The sequence below is a fragment of the Mustela erminea genome, chromosome 13, assembly GCF_009829155.1.
Source record: "Mustela erminea isolate mMusErm1 chromosome 13, mMusErm1.Pri, whole genome shotgun sequence".
NCBI lineage: Eukaryota > Metazoa > Chordata > Mammalia > Carnivora > Mustelidae > Mustela > Mustela erminea.
Genome location: NC_045626.1, coordinates 89,730,943 through 89,752,554, shown reverse-complemented (window position 1 = coordinate 89,752,554; position 21,612 = coordinate 89,730,943). Strand labels below are relative to the sequence as shown.

At 53.9% G+C, this 21,612-nt stretch overlaps 1 protein-coding gene across 1 annotated transcript in view; it reads right to left on the bottom strand.

The window, feature by feature from the left end:
• Positions 1–21,612, bottom strand: part of TMEM132C (transmembrane protein 132C) — a 294,550-nt gene that overhangs the window by 58,930 nt on the left and 214,008 nt on the right. Inside the window, exon 4 of the mRNA XM_032310375.1 lies at positions 3,314–3,497. Within this exon, the coding sequence (XP_032166266.1) occupies positions 3,314–3,497 (184 nt within the window). The remainder of the gene's footprint in view (positions 1–3,313; positions 3,498–21,612) is intronic.

The window sequence follows — 21,612 nt, the reverse complement described above, 5'->3', positions numbered from 1 at the left end:
AAATTAAGTAGGGCAGGAGCTAAGCACTTCCACCCCAGAAGTGATGTTGATGTTCTGGGTCACAGGGCCCGCTAACTTTCTTCCTAAAGGGCCAGATGGAAAGTACAGCCAAGGGGCAACACTGAGCCTATGAAGAAGTTCCTTACGTAACCACTTCCAATGTAGCTGCTCGGAAACATAGAAACCATTCCCGGCTTGCACGGTGGACGAAAACAGACAGACTGAGCCTGCCCCACGGGCTGCAGATCGTTGACGCCTCTTCCTGGGGCTGTAAAGTCAAGAGGAATCATTGTCCAACCTCAACGCATCAGCAGCTCCCGTTGGTAGGTGATGCCTTCTGCAGTGAGGCTGCGCTGCCTGTGCCTGTCCAGGGAGTTTCCCATCATGCACCTCGCCCCCCAGCTCCCAGACTCTGCACCTGCGACGGCGGAGGTGGGGGTGGGTGGGGAGGTTGTGGGGGAGGGGACAAGCTCCCCAGGCTCCGCCAATCAGAGCATCATCACAGTCTTTGACTTCTGGGATCGGCCTCAGGCTGGCCACGTGACACGAGCCGAGCCAATCAACTTCCATGGTGACATCATCGGGTCCACGCTGCACCTGCAGCCCCGCAGCCCCGCGGCCCCGCGGCCCCGGTATCACTCAGGACTTTAAAAACCTGCGGCTCACACCTCCACAGTGAGACACTGCGTGCGAGGACAATCCCCCGGAGGCTAGCTTGAGAACACTATTCTAGACGTCCCAGTCCCGTGAACCGCTGGAAGTCGGGCCGGGGGGCCGTGGGACCGGGGAGCCCCGATGGCCGCGCTTCCCGGAACCGCCTGTGATGCCGCCCGCTCTTGGTCAAGGCGCTGACAGCGCTCGGGGACCAGCGGCCTTTGAAGACCCAACCCGAGCTTTGCGCTTCTCCGTGTCCGGCTCTGGCTGCCCCGTGGGACCACCCACAGCTGCCTGCTCCCCACCGCCAGGGATCTTCACGGGATTTGTCCGGGTGCGGCCCCGGCAATCATTTCTAAAGCCTCCCAGGCGATTCGCAGGGGCTGGCCAGGCGGGGACATCACCCTTCCAGGGCTTTTCCGGAGGACTGGTGCGCTTTCCCCAGAAGGAGCCCTCGGCGCACGCTTCAGCCGCGGTGGACCATCTGGCACCTGCCACGGCTGTTCCTTCTCCCTGGGGCCAGCAGAAGTGGCCACGGACCACTCAGAGCTGGACGGGAGTGGCTGCGGCCCCGAAAACTTGACTCAGGGAGACAAGCAGAGGCTGGGTGTGGTCCCGAGGCTGTTCGCTTCGGAGACCCGTCTGCAGATGGACTTTGTTATTTGGATAAAAGGCATTTCGACTCCTTGCATCCCAGGTATTGGGAGGAGCCCTGTGTCCATTTGCCGCCCAGTGTCTGTTCTCATGTTTTCTAGTGAAATGAGCCCAAAAGCTCTCTGCTCTCAAACTCATGTGGTTTGTGTGGCTGACCTGTGTGTTGGTTTGGGTTTTCCCAGAAGGATTCCATCGCAAGTGGTTTATTGTGAGGAGCAGTCCCCCTCGGTTGGGGACCGCAGCAGGCATTACCCCGAAAGCGACCACGGGCTGTGACTCCAGCGTGATGGCTCTGGGGCGGGCGGAGGCGCCGGTGTGGAGCTCCCGCCTCAGAGTCAACGCCCAGGTGGGCCCGGGAAGCTGGACTCGGTGTCTGCCGGCTCCCACGAGCCGAGGTGCAGAGAGCGTCCTGGATGGGCGTGTGCGAATCCCTCGGGGCTTGTGTCCTGGACGTGGGACAGAGCTCTCAGGCGAAAATGAGCGAGTGCTGGAGGCGGAAGGAGGAACGCGAGGCAAGGGTAGGAAGGGAGGTCCACGGCGTCTGTTGCCACCGGTGCAAACTCTGGGGGTGTAACACCCCCGCCACGGGGACTGCTCAGGGGAGACAGCATGACTGCCAGAGGAGTCCTCGTGGCAGTGAAACCTTTGTTGGGGTTTCGGGAAATGAGCCAGGTGCCCTTCCTGGGCTCGAGGCTTGAACTGTTTGGCAGGAACAACAGCTGCCACGCTGCCATCAGGAGTTGACGCAGATGGAAGCCAAGAGGCAGGAAAAATCCAGTCCTGGAGACGGAGCTGAATCCCGATCAGGCGGATGGGAGGCCAGGATGGATCCTGGACTTGGAGTCACACGAGCGGGCAGATTCTCACTGGGCTTAAGCCAGCGGGGTGGTGTTTTGTCATACGAAAACTCAAAGAATCCTAATTGATATATTTCCCAGCTTGGTATCAATGAAGCCTGCTTGTGCCAAAGCTGAGCAGAAATTGGTTTTACAGTTTCCATGCCAGGCTCCACGTGAGGGCAGGCGGATTCTGGCAAGGACACTTGTAGCTGAACATCAAAGGACTCTCCACGTGCCTCTGCCATGCCATTCCCTCGGACCTCCCAGCAGGGGGTCTCCGTGGAGCCAGGCCGCGCGTGGCAGGTGCAGGTGAGCGGCCACAGAGCAGAACTGCCGCGTGGCTTCCCACCATTCTCTCTTCCTTGCCCGTTCCCAAGTGGCCACGACGTTGAGCCAGAAGTCCTGGCTGGGTTTGTGTGTACCGTATCTGTGTTGTGGTCCATGCGGATCAAGGCCATGTTGACGCACCACACAATGAGGCACAGACCATGGTGTCCACCCAGCTCTCCCTTTGCACCCTCTGGAGATCTGACGGGGCCACAGGACTCCTTAGGACCAACAGTGTGTGTGTGTGTGTGTGTGTGTGTGTGTGTGTGAGAGAGAGAGAGAGAGAGAGAGAGAGAGAGAGTCACATGTCCCTTCCAGGCCATTGTTTAAGAAAGCACGCGACTCTCCAGCTGCTTCTTCCTCTATCATGGAAACCATGAAGGCCACGTGTTCCTGACATTGGGGCTACAAGACGGCAAAGGGTCCATCCATCAAGGCCCCCGAGACCCTGCATGGAGCAGAGCCCCCACCACTTCAGCCGCGCAACGTTCAGCCAGAATCACGGAGGTTGTACGGAGCACCTGAGCCTCTCGGGTGGTTTGCTGTGGCCGCCCTGCCTAGCTTCTCGGACGAATATACAAAGTGGCCTCCAGTCTCCTTCTAAAAAGGGAACAGGAGGTCAAACAGGACTATGTAACTAGAGGAGGAGGAGGTCCGTAACAAACTGGGATGCAGTTAGAGCGAGGGTTGGGGGGAAGCAGGAAGGTAACCCAGCTTCACAAATGATACGGCGATGCTCCAAGGTTGGGTGAGGGTCAGTGCCCCCGAGGCCCTGGTGGCTAACATCCTGGGACAGAAGGAAGGCCCCAGGGGCGCCGTCGGGCCCACGTGGGTCTTACCGTGGCTAGGGGAACGATGGCGGCCAGGTCCTTCTGGCTGATGAAGATCTCGGACACGGCGGTGTCGGTGGTCGTCTTCTGTGGGTACTCCACCTGCCAGGCGATGGGCTGCGTCCCCGAGAGGCTGCTGAAGCTGGCTATTTCAAAGTTCATCTGCACGACCTCGCTGAACAAGCTGCTGCTTCTGGAAAAGGAGTGAAGGAGAATCGCGTTGAGCTGACTTTGCTCCGTGGAAGGGCCCTTCTCTCCCGCTCCCGCCACCCCTGCCACAGCGGCACCTAGAGTCCAAGGTGAAGGTCAACACCTTTCCAGGGCACCACCTGGACAGGGAGTCACCTCCACATGAGGGACAGTGATGCCTGGGACGGAGCAACACCCATGGGGGAGGAACTGAGCACAGGTGTGGAGCGGTGAGACCAACGGGGACCCATCGGCTACATCCCTGCAGGATGAGTCTGGAGAACTAAATGGACTCCTTGTTAGCTCCGTTCCGTGGCTGTGCCCGACGCGGCAGGCCTAGCGTTTCCTCCAGTTCTCGAGAGGCAGAGAGGCACAGCCGGGCTCTGGGCACTCCCCTGCAGCTACAAGAAGCCCCGAAGCAGGTCAGGCCCCATCCTCGGGGATGCACACTGGGAAGCCGGGGAGGACGGGGCTGCCGCAGGGGGCTTCCGGGGCAGATGTGTGCTCCTGGCTCTTGTGGGGCAGCCGTGGGGGCGGTTTGCGCTCATGGGCCCTTGGGCACTGGGGCCAGGTGGACGGGTTGGCTGTTTCCTTGCGGGAACATGGCAGAGCCGGCAGGTGTCTCGCCTCTTCCATCCCCAGCTGCCTCGTCCCGGCCCATGACGGCGGCTTTCCTGGAGACGGTGTAAACCACCTCACATTCTCTAACACACCCCCTTCTGCTTCGAGGGAGGGGCTCGTTAGCTAAGGAGGCTCTCCGGTCCCCAACAGAGGCTTCCACTCAATACCCTAAGTCTGGGGGACCCCCCAGAGCTGTACTTGGAGCAAGCTTGCCCCAGCGATTGTGATGCTTTGGGAACTAACGAAGGTCCAAGCTTCTCATTTTTCAGACAGTGAAATTCAGGCCCAGAAAGGGTTTGGAAAAAAAAAGGCCTGCTCACCACCACACAGAACCAGACAGAAGGCAGCATCTCAGGACCCCCCGTCCCCATCCCGTGTTCTCCGCCACGGCAGCTGGAGGTCAAGTGAGGAATCACAGGCAGGACCCCAAGCGAGTGTCTCGCATCCAGTGGGCAGCAAACTGTGGCCTGGGAGCCGAACAGAGCCTGCTGCCCGTTCCTATAAATCGTTTCATTGGAACACGGTCCCGGGCATGTTTACCTTGGTCTCTGGGGTTTTCGTGCAGCAAGAGCGCGGCTGGGCAACAGCATTAAGTAATGGACGGCCAGCGGAGCCCTGAGTCTTTGTTATCTATACCTTTATGGACAGAGTTTGCCAGCCCTCATTTAGGAAGTCAGGAAAGGGGAACCTGGAGAGGTTCCGGGAGCTGCTGAGCGGATGAAATCATTCCTGGTTGGAAGGAGAAGGAAAGCCTTTCCGGGCGCGCGGCGGGGTCTGCGGGGTCGACAGGATTCTGGGGAGCTGGGTACTGCTGCCTGGACGGAGGGCAGGTCCCAGCATCTCCTGCTCCATCCGCTGGGAAGGCTACTTGGCTTCAGGCGAACTGTAGGGAATTTTCTACAGCACGTCAGGAAGGAAGCAAGTATGCTTCAGAATCCCCGCCAGGTGCGGTCCCACTCTGAAGGGTGCTGGGGAAGCCCTTCTATTTGCTGAGGCCGTAAGGACACACATGTACCCAATCTCTGGGGCACTTGCTCAAGAGCCAGAATCCTAATTCTCCACCTCATCACCCTCAGCTCTGCTCAAGGGCTGGGGCAGGAGGCGACAGGGAGGTCACCACACTTCCCAAAGCCCTGGGACTCCCGAATCTGCCTCATGCTGTCTGGGCCAGAAGCGGGGCCCAGACAATCACGATCTATGAGATGCTGGCTAGCGCTCTGGGAGGGAACATCAATCCAGCGTCTGGTGCATCCATCCATGAGCTGTGTGAGCTCAAGAGTGAGTGACTTGCCTTGGAAAAGGAGAGGGAGAAGTGTCTGGAGTCTGGAGCGTTTCCAAACTAAGAGCCTTGTACTTGGTCTGGCAGCCAAGGCCTGGGGGGATCTGAGACTCCACAAATCCTTCCCACTAGCTCTGTCCAGTCTCCCTCTTCCCTGGGTGACAGACATGCCTTTATTTAGGGTGGGGGGCACTGTTAACCTTGCTCTCTTAGCAAGAACACTCGCCTTGGCATCTCCGTATCCACAGCAGAGCTGGGCACGGGTTGAAACATTAATGGTTGTTTGATAGCCTCTGCTCAGCAAACTCACTTAGTGATGGGTGAGGCACGAGCCTAGCCATCTCAGGACCCACTATGGCCCCACTGGGACACCCAGGAGCTGGCAACACGCTTCAGTCTACACCCATCCTCATTTCGTTATAAAACTCTTTTTTGACCACTGTACCTGCTGACGCCACCTTCTGAGGTTCAGTTTTGTCATCTGGACAACCGACATGATGGGATTCCCATTGTCCAGGTAGGAAACGGGCAGGCGGAAGGGGCCAGCATGACTTACACCCTGGCCGTGTCCTCCTCCATTACGGTTATGGGAAGGGAGGCAGCTGTGTTGTCGGGGGGAAAGAGAAGCCATGTTTGCCGTTCTGACTTAGAAAGATGCTATGTTATATGATTTTTGTGAGAAATAGGGTCGCCTTCCTGGGGTATTCTGCTCAAGGCAATGTAAGAATAAGGACATCCAGTCTTTGTGTAGGAAATGTTCTTTGTGCACCAGGCACGGGACCAGGTCCCGTGCATCCATTATTTTAAATCCCAATAAAAACCATTTTGGAGATAATTATGGTTTCTATTTTGCACAAGTGTGAGAGCAGAGACTGTCTCGTGTTCCCACCCCCCCAGAGAGGGTGTTCACACTAGTTGGCTCTCAACCACGGATGGAAGACGGTGACTGGGGACGTGTCTGTTGGAAACTCACCACAGCCCCTACTCCCCTTCCTACCATGTGCGACTCAACTAAACTGACTCATGGTTTCAAGATAGAAAAATTTTCAAAAGTCACAATTTGGGGGAAAGTCCAGCTTCCTGGGAGTTTCTGGGAAACTCCAGAATCCTGGGTCAGAGGGACATCAGGATGGTGCCGGGGGCAGAAGTCCGACCCACTCTTGCAGGAGGCTGCCGACCTCAGGCCAGGAGAAGAAGAAGCTGTTCTGTGTCCACAGTGACCCCAGGAACGTGCACGAGGGAGAGGCCAGGCGGGAGCAGCCCGACATCACCATGAACCCTGGGGAGGCCCCTGATGAAACATTCTGACTCAAGACAAGGAATTCCTTTGGGAAGAAAGAATCAGCTTCCTCGCTGGTTCACTTCCGTCAGTCCTGTCTCTTCCTACTACCCCCCCCCCCCACCCCCGCCACGGCTTCCAACGGTCTCATCTCCAAACACCGCATAATGGAATATATCCAAATTAAAGTGAATTGAGCCATATTTTGAAAGAGAAGACTTCAGCAACGCTAAGGGGAGGAGGAGGGAAATGGCTGCTGTGGTCTACGGCTCCTGTGTGGATTGTGACCGATTTTTTTTTTTTCTTGGAGTTTCTGTATATCAAATCTCTGAATTTTAAAATATAAGAACCTTAACCTTTGTAGCCACGATGTGGCTCAAGCAGCTGGCTGTCAGTCTGCTCTCTCTGGCTTTGGAAAGGGGAGGGCGTCCTGCACTCCGAGGCAGCATTTCATAGAAGAGCTGCACATGGACGTGGCAGATGCTGGCCCCAAAGACGACGCAGAGGGTTGATGATTTTCAAACTGTGATCCCAGGACCCTCAGCACACTGAGGCGGTGACGGGGGCAGCCGTGGGACTGGAGGTGGTCCTTAATGCCGTCCCCTTGTGCCCTTTACTCCTGCAGCATGAAAAGCAAGCCCCGAGCTGCCCTGTTGGAATCCTGGGCCTCCAGCAATACTGGGTTAGGAGAAGAAGGAAGAAAGAGGAGGAGGGAAAAGGTGGGAAGGAAGGAAGGGAGACACAGGGGAGGGAGGAGGGAACTAGGGGGTGGAACCAAGACTATAATGTGGGACTCTGCGAAGGAAGCATGGCCCGTGGTATGACCACACTGTGGGCTTCCAAACAGACTTCCTGAGTTCAAATCCCGGCTTTGCTAGCTGGGTACCGACGCACAACTCAGCCTCCTTTTGTCTATTTGCAAACTGGGGATGCGGCTCCTTCCCATTTCATGGAGTTGACATGGAGGATAAGCAAATGAGTGACAAAGTACCATGCGCTTAAGACAGTTTCACACTAGCAAGTACCAATAAATGTGAGCTGTTCTCGTTTTTGGCAGGACTCGAAACTACGCTTGTTCTCAGGGACTCCATGTCTGACTGTGTGAAATCACCTTTAAAACATGTCCCCTAGGGCTGGTCCGGGAGCTTTCTGAGAACAAGCCACAGAAGAGAAGCTGTTGTCCACCACTCATTGCAAACTGGGATTCGTTCCGATTTGCATGTACTCAGTAGCTGTCCCTGTCAGACCCAGTACCGTGGTATGACACATTTCTCTGGAAGGAGGAAACCAAGAAAGGAAGAATTTTGTCTGCAGTTCCCTCCGTGGTCAGTGCTCTCCTGCTGTCTCTGAGCTGACGGAAACCTTTGCTAAGCTTCTGTCTTAAAGGGACTAAGAGCCCTTGATGCCCGCCCATCTGGGGCTTGTGATACCGTTGGAGTAATAAAGAGAAGAATTTAAACACTTAAGTGACTCCAGAGAGCGCCCATGAACCACCACTTGCTAAATCAATAGTGTAGATTTATTGCAGTAACTCTTGAAAGAAATTTTCGAAATTGGCTTAAAAAAAAGCTCTTTCTCAAAAACAAATAAATTCCCCCAATAGTTATAATAAAGTTTGGGCCACTGGAAACACAATTTACCAAACCTTTTAGCTATTGAACTCTATCTTGTAAGAAAATGGAATCTCTGTGTGTGTGTGTGTGTGTGTGTAGAAGCTAGTAGGGTTTTATCTCCCTGCTATGGGGTGCACGAGACTTTCTCAACCCCTGTTGACAGCATAATGCCTATAGAGAGAAAGGAGGCTAACAAAATGAAGAAATCAACCTTGTAACCGGGAAGCCAGTCCAGGAGAATAGAAATTCAGCCTGGGCTTTTATTTTATTCATTCTACTTCATGGGAATTTCATGAAGGGAAAGGACACACACTTCCCCACCGAGAAGACTTTATTAGATCATCCCGTTGACCCCAAGGTCAGCACCGATACCCGGCTGCTAACTGGGGGCTCTCTCCATGGTGCTGAAGGATATCAGTTCAGGAATGCGATTTGCAAGCAACAGAAAGCACCTTGGGCCGAGTGACAAAGAAAAGGGAATTTAACAAATGCCTCAAAAGGACTAGAAAGTGTGGAAAAAAAGACATGGAGAGGAGATGGGAGCAGAGGAAAGTTACAAGAACCTGGACAAAACCAGTTTTGTCATCAAACAGATGGTGTCAAAACTAACTGTCCACTGTCTTCGATTCTTGGCATCATACATTCTAGGGCAGTGTGGAGATACCTGACTGGCTGGAGTCACACCCCCTAAAGTATGCCAAGACAGTGGGGAAAGATCTGGCCTGCTCTTGAGGGAGTCTCCTCTTTCATTCCTGCTCTTTGCAATTAGCGTGGAGGACAGAATTCAGGATTCAGGTTCATGGTGAAGGGCAGAAAGGAGAGGAAAAAGCCTTGAAGGTGGCCCTCTTTCCAAGCATCCTTGGACTGGATTATGGGCTTGGACTTACAAAAGATTTTGCCTTCTCTCTATCTCAGTCCCTAAAGCATAAAATGTTACAGGAGCAGGTAAGTGTATGAAGGAATGAGGAAAAAGAGTGTTCTCCTGCAATCACAACCAAATGACATTGCTTCAAAGGAGAATCATGGAAATCATCTGAGCCTTCTCGTCCTATAAAACAGGGCTCTCAGACTTGGCCGAATATTATAATTATCGATAGCTGGGTCTACCCTGGACCAACGAATCAGAATGATAAGAAGTGGCTCTCAGACATTAGTGTTCTCTAGAACTCAGCCGGTTTTAAGGTGTGGCCATGGTTAACAATTACTGCCATACACAAAAAGTTTCTCTCTCTGTGATTACCAAGCACTTCACTCCTAAATGATCATTACTTTTTTGCTTCCTAGTGTTTATCCAGCAGTTGTGCTGGAGATGCGTTACAACCAAGGGCTCTGAAATCAGACACACAGGTTTGAATCCCGATTTCATCCTTTCATGGGGTTGGGAGGGATCCTGGATTAGCTATGCGACCCATTAGTTCCCAGCCTTGGTAGCAATCTCGAATTATTTGGTGGAGGAGCTTTAAAGAGCTGGTGTCTGGGGCTCACCTCTGGGATTTTCCTTTCATTCATCTGCAGTGACCCCTGGTATTCTTAAGGACTCCCTCAGTGACCCTGATATGCTGTAAGGTTTGAGAACCACTGACTTCACCTCTATAAGCACAGTTTCTTGATCTGTGCTACATCGACCTCCTGAGGCCACTGCAAGGATAAATGGCAAGACACGTGTGCAGAGCTTAGAACATACAAAGCAAATATCTGCCAAGTGCAAGTTATTACTATGATAATATTTCTGCTGCTCAGTAACCTGGCAGGACCTGCAAACCTTGGTCCTTCTGAGATCACAAGTCCTGGGATTTGCCGAATGCAGCACGTGGGGGACAAGCAGGACCTTACCCAAGCCTGTCAGGTCCTGACCTAACCTTCCCTCTGGGTCAAGTTCACAGCCAGCTGTGCCCCTGAATTTGGCTGGGCCAGATCCTGTCACTTATTTTCCTTGCCGCAGCATGACAGATGGATGGGAGCCCAGGCTTTGCAGACAAAGCCCTGGGTATGAATTGCACACCTTGCTTCAGATCATTGTTCCTATTACTAATGTCCCCAAACCTCAGTCTCCTCATCTCTGAAATGAGGATCTACACACCCTAGGAGATTGGCGCACAGCTGTGTAAATGTCGACAACTAATCCAATTAGTAAAAGAAACCAGGGTACGTGAGAGAGACACAGGTCAGCTGAACAGAACCATGGAGAAAGCAGAGTCCTTCATAGATGTGGAAAAGAGCATGGAGACATCCAGTTCTGCTAGACCCTTCCTGGTGGAAAATTTCCCCACCTGGCCTCCATGGCTCCAGGGATTCCCTGGGCCACTAAGTGGCTCCGCTGTGGCCATGCACTCCTGCTAACTTTTATTTTCCATGCAGCCTACAGTTTCCTGAACCTAATATAATTCATTCTCAAGCAGCTAAAATTTTAGCTAAATTAGGTCACACTTGAAGAAGTGCAGTTGCCAAGAGGACATCAGGGGTCTGGGTAGAAGAGACACGAATCCATACCATTTCCTGAAGTTCTTGGGGTTCTTTAGCAACCATGGGGGGTGGTTCCTGGTGCTGCCACAGAGATCTCTTCACCCAGGGAAAAGCACTGAGTCCATCCCATCAGATCCTGTTGGGCCATGAGGATTCCCAGACTCCAGACCATATGGAGGGAGAGAAGACCAGCCATGCTAGCTCCAAGCTCCATAAGAGAGCCTCAGGAAAGCCAATAAAGGGATTGCCCATAGAAGTCCTATTGATGTGAGAAAACATAGCTGTTTGAAGACAGTGAACTTAGGACACTTTGTTACACAGCAACAGAGAAGGGAAGCGGTCCCTGACTGATACAGCTCTTTCATGACCTCAGTGTAACCTCTGTGCCTTCCCAGCAGAATATGGCAGAGGTTGAGCAAAACCAGTTTGGGGTGCTGGGGCAGGGAGGACCTGAGAAGCACACCCCACTGCCTGGTCTCCCAAGGCCCTGAGCAGTGCAGGGGAGCCATGGATTTTCAGCTAATTCCACGGAAGGTCACTGAAGTCCACTACCAGAGAGAATGGAAGCTGACGCAGACCTGGCCTCCATCTCCCGCGGAGGAGCACCTGGGGTGCACTCAGAGATCAGGTGGAAACATGGAAATGTCATGGATGTCAGCCCCAAACAATGACCACACCCAGCACAGGATGGCATCCCTGTGGACGAGGCCGGAAGACAGAATATCTATCTGAAGACCTAACCCCACAGTCCCAAGTCACCTGACTCTTCCCACCTGGGCCAGTCTTGACAGAAACCAGGCAGAGCTCAATAGCCCGATGGGCAAGGTTAAAACACAAAATGTCTTTGCAACCTTGGAATCAACCAGATTAACTTTTCTGCTACCGAGCAGAAGGGGGGTTTAAGGCAGGCGTCAAGTGCAATGACAGAGGAAGGAACAGGGCATATACGCTGTTTGCAACCCAGAGTTTGCAGACTGGAAGCCCACGCAGTACTGTTTTTAGCAGACACTGAATAAGGCATAACAACCGAGTGACTGACCCGAGCCTTGTGTTGGGATTAGCACTGCTCCTTGTCTACCATTTTTGTCAGTTTTTTCCTGTTCTGGCATCTGTAGGATGACTCAAAGACTCCAAGCTCCTTTTTACCTCGGTGCCTTTGCACTTGCTTTTCCCAGACACCATAATGCTTACCCATCACTGCACTCGCCCTATTATCCACGGCTCACTCAGCCACTTTATCTGTATCACCACTTGACACATTAGACATTTATATGCATCTGGTCATTCACCATCTGCCTCCCCTCTCTCCAGTGCCAGCCCGGTGACAACAAGGACACCGTGCTGCTCACTGTTATAGCCTCCTGATACACCACAGCACTGACCAGAGGAGGTGCTCCGTAAATATTTGTTGAATGAATAATGAATGAGCGATTGCTCGGGGAGCCAAGTTCGCTGATATTCACACTTTTCTTTCCTTCCACTGGTCAGGTTAATATTAATTTCCACTCAAGAAAGGAGGCGGAGTCCCTGCTTAGTGGAGAGAGGGGGGTTCAGAAGCATCCTTTGAAGCTATCAGCCTTCCCAGAAGGGTTGAACTCCTTCCAAGAGAGAAGCCAAAAGCAGAGCCCATTGGAGACCTTCCAGGAAAGACACGCTCCAAGGTCCACTCCTAAAACTTTGCGTCTTCCAAATATCACAGAAGACAGAAACTGGATCTGCTCCAAAGCGCGCTATTGAATTTTATGCCTGCTGAGCTCCGCTAAATACATAATGAGAGCCTGAATTAACTATGCAAAAGTATAATTTACAGTTAATGTTTGTAATTGATGAGCTGAGGGTCTCGGTGGCAGCAAGAACTGCTCAAACCTGAGGGGCTGGGGAAATTTCGCTTTTAAAATGGAATGCGTGCTCTGCCCAGCACCAAGCCGCTCATCCGTCCAATGTTTACTGAACACCCGCCTTGCACCGGGCAGGGTCCTTCGAGATGCTAGAGACACGGAGGGAAGGCACAGCGGTCCTCAGTGGGTCGCAAGCTTCCACAGGGAGCTCCCCCAAACCTGCTGTCAGCTCCCATGCATTTGCTAAAGGCTCAGCGAGGACACTGACCAGAGTGAGCATAGATGCTGCCGCACATCACGGGGCTGCTCTGCTCCCGTCCCCGGGCCCCTCCTGCCGCTTCAGAGGCAGCGGGATTTTCCGAGCACTCAGGGTCACAGTGGAATGGAGAAAGGAGTCTAATTGTTGCTCTACTATGTCTCTTTGCCTTGAGGTATCTGCATTTTCCTCAGGAGAAAGCTACACTACCCATCTCTGCCCTCCTATTGCGTATCCCCAGACCCAGCTGCATGATAGGATTACTGGTGAGCTTTTAAAAAAAGCAATGTCTTTTAAAAATACCTCTTCCCCTGTCCCCCTCAGATTCAACGAATCTGCAGCAGTAACAATAGCTCAGACTGAAAGCACCAGAGGGGATAGAACTGTTTCCTTCGGATAAGTCTTCCTAGGGTATCCCTATGTGCAGCAGGTAAAAAAGAAATGTTTATTGGCTTATTTTTTGTTGCTGTTTTAAGGGAATAGCTTCAGATATAGAGACCTGGCTCCCACAGGAAACTCAGCTGCAGTGAGACAATGGTCTCATCCAGAGCAGAGACGCGGGGGCCGGCCCAGGTGTCCTGGTGCCCCATCTCTGCCTTGGGCTCCCCAGGGCCATGGGAAGCCCCCACCTGGCCCTGCAAAGGCTCATTGCCGGATGGATGCTGCTTACGCTGTGGTTATTGGGCTGAAAATAGAGCCCCCACCGGGGAGTTCTGCGAGGGACTCTAACCGTAGTGATAAAGGCCCTGGGAGGGCAGAAAGGACAATCGGGCTGCCTAGAAGCCAGGACGTCCCAACGCCTGCATGCCCAGCTCAAGGATGAGCTCCGGGACCGGCACCCCAGGACCGATCCCGCGGCTAGGTTTGCATTTCTGCAACGGCCCCTGCCGGACAGACCGGCGTTCCTCTGTCCCTTTTCCACCTTCCCCGCCACAATGTGAGCTTTTCGAGATGAAAAACTTCATCTGCCTTGGTCTCTGCTGTACCCCCGGGGCCCAGAGCGGCCCCTGGTGAGGCGGGAGGAGATGCCTACACCTTTAGCAGGTGAAGAATGAAGGGGCTGCTCGGCCGAATCCCCGGCTCCATCGTTCCCGGCTCGCGTCGCCCTCCCCTCAGCCATCCCTCCTGGAAACTTCCCGTTCTTTCCTAACAACATTTCCTGGGAACGCTACAGAAGGGCACATCCGGCGGGCTGAGCTGATTCACAGAAGCCATGGTGGGGGTGGGGAAGGAAACTCACTTCTGGATGCAGACTGTGGGGAGGGAAGTGCTAACTCCGCACGAACCCACGCTCTGTCACTGCCCACCCTGGAGACCATATGAGGCCTAGGACCCGAGGGGCAGCTCAGCTTCCCTTGTAGACTTCCCATGTGGCTTCCAGAGGCCTGTCTGCATCCCAAAGACAGGCACGGGGCCAAGCCTCCTAACTCAACTAAGTGTGTTTGCACCATGCACCATGTCTGGCTTCGGAAAAACATTTATTGAGCGTCCCTCAGAGAAACTAGATGAGCTGAGAAGTAGCCCCTCACAGACAGGGAGGTCTTCAGTTACGCCAGGGGCTGGTCCTCGGGGAGGACAAAGCCTTTCACTCCATCAGCGTTACAGACGGCTTCAGCAGCAAGAGCTGGCGAGTGGGGAGGGAAGTCGAGCAGGGCTGTCCTGCTTGGTGCGGGGGGGGGCACGGGTCCCTCAGGGCTGTGGCTCCCGTCACGCCAGGACCCACACAGAAAGCAGCGCAGGGTGACAGGACACCGGGTCAGGAGTCGGACGTGGCTGTGACCCTGGGGTAGTGGACAGTTCTGGGTCAGAGCTTCTCAGTGTCCGTCCGGCTTATACGATTTGATAGCACGGCGTTCCCTTTTGGAGAAGTCTTCCCTCCACGTATACTAAGCTGTGATGGGAGGGTCCCCCACAACCCTGGAAAGATGAAGTGGCTGAGTCCTCCTTTGTCCTCTTCTCTATGGCTGGCCTGGCCTCACCAGCAGGACGCGTCCCACGGGGACCTTGCCAACAGGTGTGGCAACAAAGGGACAGCTGAGTGAGGTCATGATTCCAGCCGATGCCGGCTGATCTGCCTCGAAGCCCCCATTCCCATCCCTGTCACTTGGCTTCGGTCTCCCCTTTAGTATAAGGAGGACGTGGGAAAATGGCCCGCGATCCCTGGGCCGTGCTTGCATGCTCAGGGCGCTGTGGGGCTCACCCCATGACCGATGTCTGCGCTTCCGGGAGCCGGAGTTGTTGCCTCCCCCGAGCTACCTGCCAGCCGCGTCTCACTTTCATCTCGAAAGGGTTCCTTGTGTTCCAGCACCGGGGCAGGTGGCGTGAAAGGCAGGCAGATGCCATGAACAAATGCTTTTCCTGGGAGCCTTCGTCAGACACAGCAAGAGAACCGGATAACGGGGAAAACGCAGTGGCTGGAGAAAGTAACGGAGGACCCAAACTGTGTTTCCCGGGGGAGCGGTGTTTGTCTTTGGGCTTGACGGGGTGCACGGACCCGCCGTAAGGAAGGAATGCGAGTGTGCCGGCGAGTGGTTCTCTCCCTCCTCGGATGAGAGGGAAGCAGTCCTGGCAAATCTGAGCATCTGGTCTCCCTCGAGCAGCTGCTACCAGGAGCCAGGGAGGGGGTTTTGGGGGACGGTTTTCAAATCAAAGGCACTGAAGCCGGGACCGTTTCGCTGAGGTGATCCAGGAGGACTTGCAATTTAGAAAAAGCCATTCTTAGGTGTCGGCAAGCTGCCCGAAGAGAGAGTAAAGATGCTGAAATGAACCGCGTCCTCTGAGAAATCAGTTTAAAGGCTGCAATTTCGTCTTAGAATAAGCTCCTCGGAGCGGGACTCCCCGGACAGAGGGCTGCGGGGAATTGCGGGGAACTGAACAATACTGTGTTCACACCAGCAATGGAAACATCATCCTCCAATCCCGGGCCCCTCGTGCGCTCACGCATCAGGAAGCCCCCACGACAGCTGTTTCACTCGCTCGCTGCAGATCTCTGCCTGGCCCGGGAGGGCAGGCGGCTTGGAGCCCTCGAGATGCAGGCGGTAGGTCTCCGGGCCTCTGCCCACCTGTCCCTGCAAAGCGCCACGTGCACCCTTCACCAGAGAGCTACCGCAAGGCCATTTTGCAGGAACTGAGCCAGGAAGAGCGTATATCCCCTATTTCTGCTGGAGCTTTCCCTCCCGTGCAGGTGCACCGGGGGCCGTCTGGGGTCTGGGAGGAGGCTGACAGCACACACACCCACAACAGAAGTGCCTGCCTCTGGGGCCGGACACGGGGGAGTCCAAGTGACCAAAGCTGCCCCGGTAGGTCGGCACTAAAGAGAAGCGCCATGAGTCCAGGCACCCGCTGCGTGGGTGGGAGCCCGGCGTGCGGGCTTGGTGGGCAGCCGTGACAGGAATGATGGACGACCGGCACCCATGCACCCACGCAGACCTTGCCGTGTGTCAGACGCTGTTCTGGGCATTTTACAGGACTGCTTGGTACTCACAAAAGCCCTTTGAGGCAAGTACTGATGTTATCCCTACTTTCCAGATGAGGAAACGGAGGCATGAGAGGTTCAGGTACGCCACCTGAGGCTGCACTGGTCCAGGGGGTGGGACTTGGACCTAGGCTGTCACGTGTTCCCATGTCAGATAGCTACTCAGAGCTCCGGGGGGTCAATGTAGGGGAACGCCGCTGCTCCCTCCATGTCGGGAGCTGATTCCGCATTTCTGCACAGCCCGACCCGTCTTCTGTGCTGTGCCCGGGAAGCTGGAGGCGATGGACAGACTGTTCCCTGGCCAGGAAAATGAAGACAGTGCCATGCTGCATGGTAAGGTCTGGACAGGTCTGTCAGTAGCCCCCGTAAGTGTCAGGGTGCCCTTATAAACTCTGTATTTCTCAGAGACTCCCCCTGTGCCCCGTTCCACCCAGGACCGCTTTGCATCACCAGCCCCGTAGACCGGCGGCTTCTCAGTAACAGGAATGCATTTCCCACAGTCCCGGAGACAGGCAGTCCACCATCGAGGCACCTGCAGATTCAGCGGTGAGGACCTTCCTCCTGGTTCATGAGGCAGACGGGGGAAGAAGCCCCTGGGGTCTCTAATTCCATGGTGGGTCTCCACGCCCATGACCTGACCCCTCCCCAAGCTCCCACCTCCTCACACCATTAGGATTACACATTAGGGGTTAGGTTTCAACATCTGAATGTGGGGGGACACAACATTCAGTCCACACACCCAGCCACCCCAGCCTGGGATCCAGAGGCGGGACGGGGACACTGTTGAGAGTGGGACGCTCCGGCTGCGCTATGAGTCATGCATTGTCTCAGTCTGCTTGCGTCCACTGTTTCCTTACTAGTTGATTTTGCCGCAGCGTGGCAAGCAAGCCTTAGGAGTTGCTTTCCCATTGCACATTCAGCCTCCTGAACTGATGACAAAAATGCACGACGAATAACAATGCACATCTATGACGATAAGCAGGGACGAGCTGCTAGAACGAGGAGGTACACAGGGAGCTCGTCATAATGGGGTGGGAGATGTGGGCAAGAGCAGGGAAGATCAAGAAAATCCAAACTGCAATCCGGGGAACGAACAGAGGCTTGCTAAAGCACAGCTAGACGCAGGGACAGCACGTGCAAAGGCCCTGAGGTGGGCGGGACAGACGAGAGTGAGGGTGCTTGTGGATGAGGTCTAGACACAGGGATGCATGTTGTAGAAACATCCGGCCTCGATCCTGGGGCAAGGGAGGCCATCTCGGGGTTGGGAGCAGGGGAATTGCCAGGAGATGGTTACTAGGGGAGTCCTCACTCTGTGCTAACTCCCGCTTTCTTTCTTGTGTCTCTTGCCTTTGCGCTTTGCATCAGGAGAGCAGCCCGTGATTTCTGTCCAGCATGGGAGTCTGTTGACGCCTCTGCATGTAAGGAACAAGCACCCAGGACCCCTTGAGGAGCACGACACCTGTTAACATCCTGTCGGCCATCCAGCACCAGCGGCAGCCCAGCGGGTTACACGGACCGGCTCCCATTATTCACCCATAACTTGGTAACTAGATCAAGGAGTACACACATACATGTCTGTTTGGAGGGGGATCTTAAACCATCCGTTGCTGGAGCTTTATTTCTCGATCCTCTAGACTCTGGTTCCTTTCTTCATCTTGAAGACGGGACACATTACAGAGTCCACCACACGGGGTCTGAAGCTGGATGAAATGAGTCGACGTACATCATGCGCCTTGGACAGACTCTGGCCCAGAGCAATCGCTCTCCCGGCACGAGAGAGCCAGCCGGCTCCACACTGGGGTCCTTCTGTGCAGGTCCCCAAGCTTCAGATTCAGAACACACACGGCGGGCATGCCCTTTGGCCAAATCTAGGTACCCTGTGTTCTATTTTTTACTTCGTTTTCTTCCTATAAAGGGTCTTGTCTTTTTCTTAAACTTACGTTCATGTATTGAACGCCAGCATCAACAGGGAACGTTCTGGAAGGAGGACACACGGAGAAACCGACTCCATTCCCCTTCCTTCTCTGTGGCCTGAGGGATCTGTGAGTCATGCCCTAAGTGAAGAGCGATGAGCACGGACCAGAATCAGGCTCCCCAGGTCCCTAGGGCCGGATGTCCTGTCTCTCCTACTCCCCCTTCCTCCTGTGCTGTGATCTCTGCACCCAGAGGCCGTGAGCACCTGCCAGGAAAACTCAATCTCTCTCTCGGAACCCCAGGCAGCGGGTGCTGCAGACAGGTCCCCGGGATGGAAGCTCAGCGTAGCTGGAGAGAGGCGTTCAGGAGGAAGAGAAGCGGGGGCAAAACCAAGAAGCCTATCAGCCCAGCCTGCTTGCCGCGGGGGCTTTCCCTACAACGTGGGATCAAGTGCCTTCAAACCCGCCGTACCCGAGAAACACCCTCTTTCCTGCTTCACTTTGCTTCCTGTGTAACCCCGGCCTCAAGTTTCCTTCCACAAAAGACACGATTGTTTCTCTTAAAAAGAAAGAAAACAAAACAAAACAAAAAAATAAATAAGAAGAGGAAGCTGTGGGGGAAACATCTCCCCCATCATTAAGGAATTCTGACGTCAGGAGACGGTTTGGCGGGTTTATCCGCTTATGTAATAGTGGGAAAATGTGAGTCGGATCCCAGTTCACCCTGGAGCTGATCATCCTTTCTACCCACAACAGAGCAGAATCCTGGTCTGGCAAACTAGGTCAGAGATTGCTAAATATATGCTGCTAAGTATATCTTCATAACGTACACGCTGTATTTATATAAACACAATATATCCACATAAATACATAATATAAATTACGTATCAGCATGCCTTATGTATTTATAACATACTTGTGAGGGTATATTTGGCTACTGTAATTATTTACCCTTTTTTGACACCTCGGAAAGATACTTTTAAAGGCAGCAGGTGCACGCGGCAACAAAACATCAAACACCTGCAAACAGAAGATGTTCCCCAACTCATCATTTCTCAGCCCTCTTCACACTGGCGGATATACATTTATCTCATTTCCACCTTTTAAATGTTTCATTGCGGTTAAATACATGTAACACACCACGTGCCATCTTGCCCACGTTTCGAGTGAACATTTGCAGCCAACGCTACCTTCGTCCCCAGGACCCATTTCTTCTTGGCAAAGGTAGAGTGTCCCTGTGAAATACCACCTCCCCACCCGCACCCTGGCCCCCGACGCCCCCTGTGGAGCTTTCCGTCTCCATGACACCCACGACGGCAGGGACCTCATGGACATGGGGCCACACAGTCTGTCTTACCGCAACTGGTTTCCTTCATTCTGCATCTCGTCCTCCAGTTCACCCACCAAAACGGACGCCGAAGCAACCTTCACTTTGTTCACCTGCCGTGTTCACACGCCGCACCTACAGTGCGATGCCTTGCTTGTTTCACTTAGCAATATTCCCTAGAGAGCTTTCCCGGTCAGGGGATACCCACGTAACTTATTTTAAATGGCTGTGTAATATTCCTGTTAACGGAGGTGCCAGAATGTACCTGACGGGTCGTTTCCAGCCCATTTCAGAGCACGCCACAAGGACTGTCTGTGCGTACGTGCAAACCTATGCGTTCCTACAAGGGGACCTGCTGGGTTGTAGGTTTGGGGACTTGAATGTCTCATACTATGGGACTGCTGCTGTCCAAAGAGACTGTGCCAAGTTATGATCGCAATAGCCATATCCGAGACCATGCATTTCCCATATCCGTGGTTCCTTGCTTGCAGGAGCCCAGGCTTCAGACAAGTGACCAGCCTAACTCACGGTGACAATCAAGAAGGTAGTCATAAGCCCTGCCTCCTGGATGCAAGCCTGGTTAGCTAGGTGCCCCCCAAACCTAGGCTGGCCCTGGGATGGATTTTCCCAAAGAAGACGTGGTGTGCACACGCGCGCGCACACACACACACACGCACACATACATAGTCATGGTAAGAATAATAGTGAGGGAGAAAACTTTGGGAGGTGATGGGTCTGTCTGTTGTCTTGGCAGTGGTCATGGTTTCACGAGTGTGTACTTCACACTTGTCCAGTCGTACACATCATGTGTGGACAGTTTTTCCTGTGTCATCCAAACCTCAATAAAGTGGCTTAGAAATGAAGGGAGACATTGTAGCTCCTGCTTTGTGCTCGGGGGAAAGCCAACCCCTGACTCCCCAGGGACCGCTGGGGGGAACCGCCCACAGAGCCACAGGGAGCCTCACAGAGACCGAGGCCCCTCACCGCTCTCGCCCCAGCAAGCTCTGGGCTCCCAACAGCCGGCCCAGGTCAGCCAGCCATGGCACGGGCCCATCTAGGATGCTACAGGTGCTGGGGAGAAAACCGTGCCAATGCCACAGGGACAGCGTCAGTGGTACCCCCCTGAGGCTCCCCCAAATTACAGAAAAACAGGGTTTGGAAATGACAAGTGGGGCTTCCTGTTGGGTAGCAGTAATTCACAAATCATTCAGAACAGAGCGGAATATGTATCAAACGCAGAAAAGGGACTCTGACCCCCCGTGGCACCAGCAAACCGGGACCGCTTTCCACGCTTTTTGCCCTTAGCACGTTCTCGCCTCAAGTACTTGTTTTCAGGGTCTCTGCTCGCCTGACCGATGGCACTACCATTGCTCACAAGCAATTCTTAATTAGAGACACAAAGTCAAACATGTTGGAAGTCAGTAGTATATACCAGTTTAATTAGCCGTTTCCCTGTTGAGGAACATTTGGGTTGTTTGCCGTGTTTTACAAATAAAGCCTCGGGGAGCCAAGTCTTGACGTCTCCTCCGAAGTGCCCAGTGTGACCGCTGGAGAGTAGAATGATGGCCACCTACGGGCCGGACACTTACTTCAACACTGGACAGAAAACTCCAAGTTGCTTTCCATGGAGTCTGAACCCACTTCCAGGCCCACGGGGTGCTGGGAGTCTGTTTTCCCCACACCTCCAACGGGAGAGATCATTAAAGGCTTGAACTGAACTGACCGGCCTGGTGCGAAACAGGACCTTGTGGTTTTGATGTACATGTGCCTGGTTCCCAGGGAAGCTGAGCACGTCTCCTGAACTTTATTGTCCACCACGATTTCCTTTTCGGCAATTATCCTGTTCCCACTCTGTCCCTGTTTTCCGTTGGGTTGTTTCCCTTTTTTCTTATTCTTGATACTACCTCATGTCTATTACCTGGGTTGCAAATACCTTCGACCTCTTCTTTACACTCCTGGGTCTCCAGTGAAGCCCTGTGGTCCCTGCGGCCTGGGGTTGGGCAGCTCTAATCCTTACCCCTCGGAGATCTGGGTCCCCGTGGGCCACATGTCTTC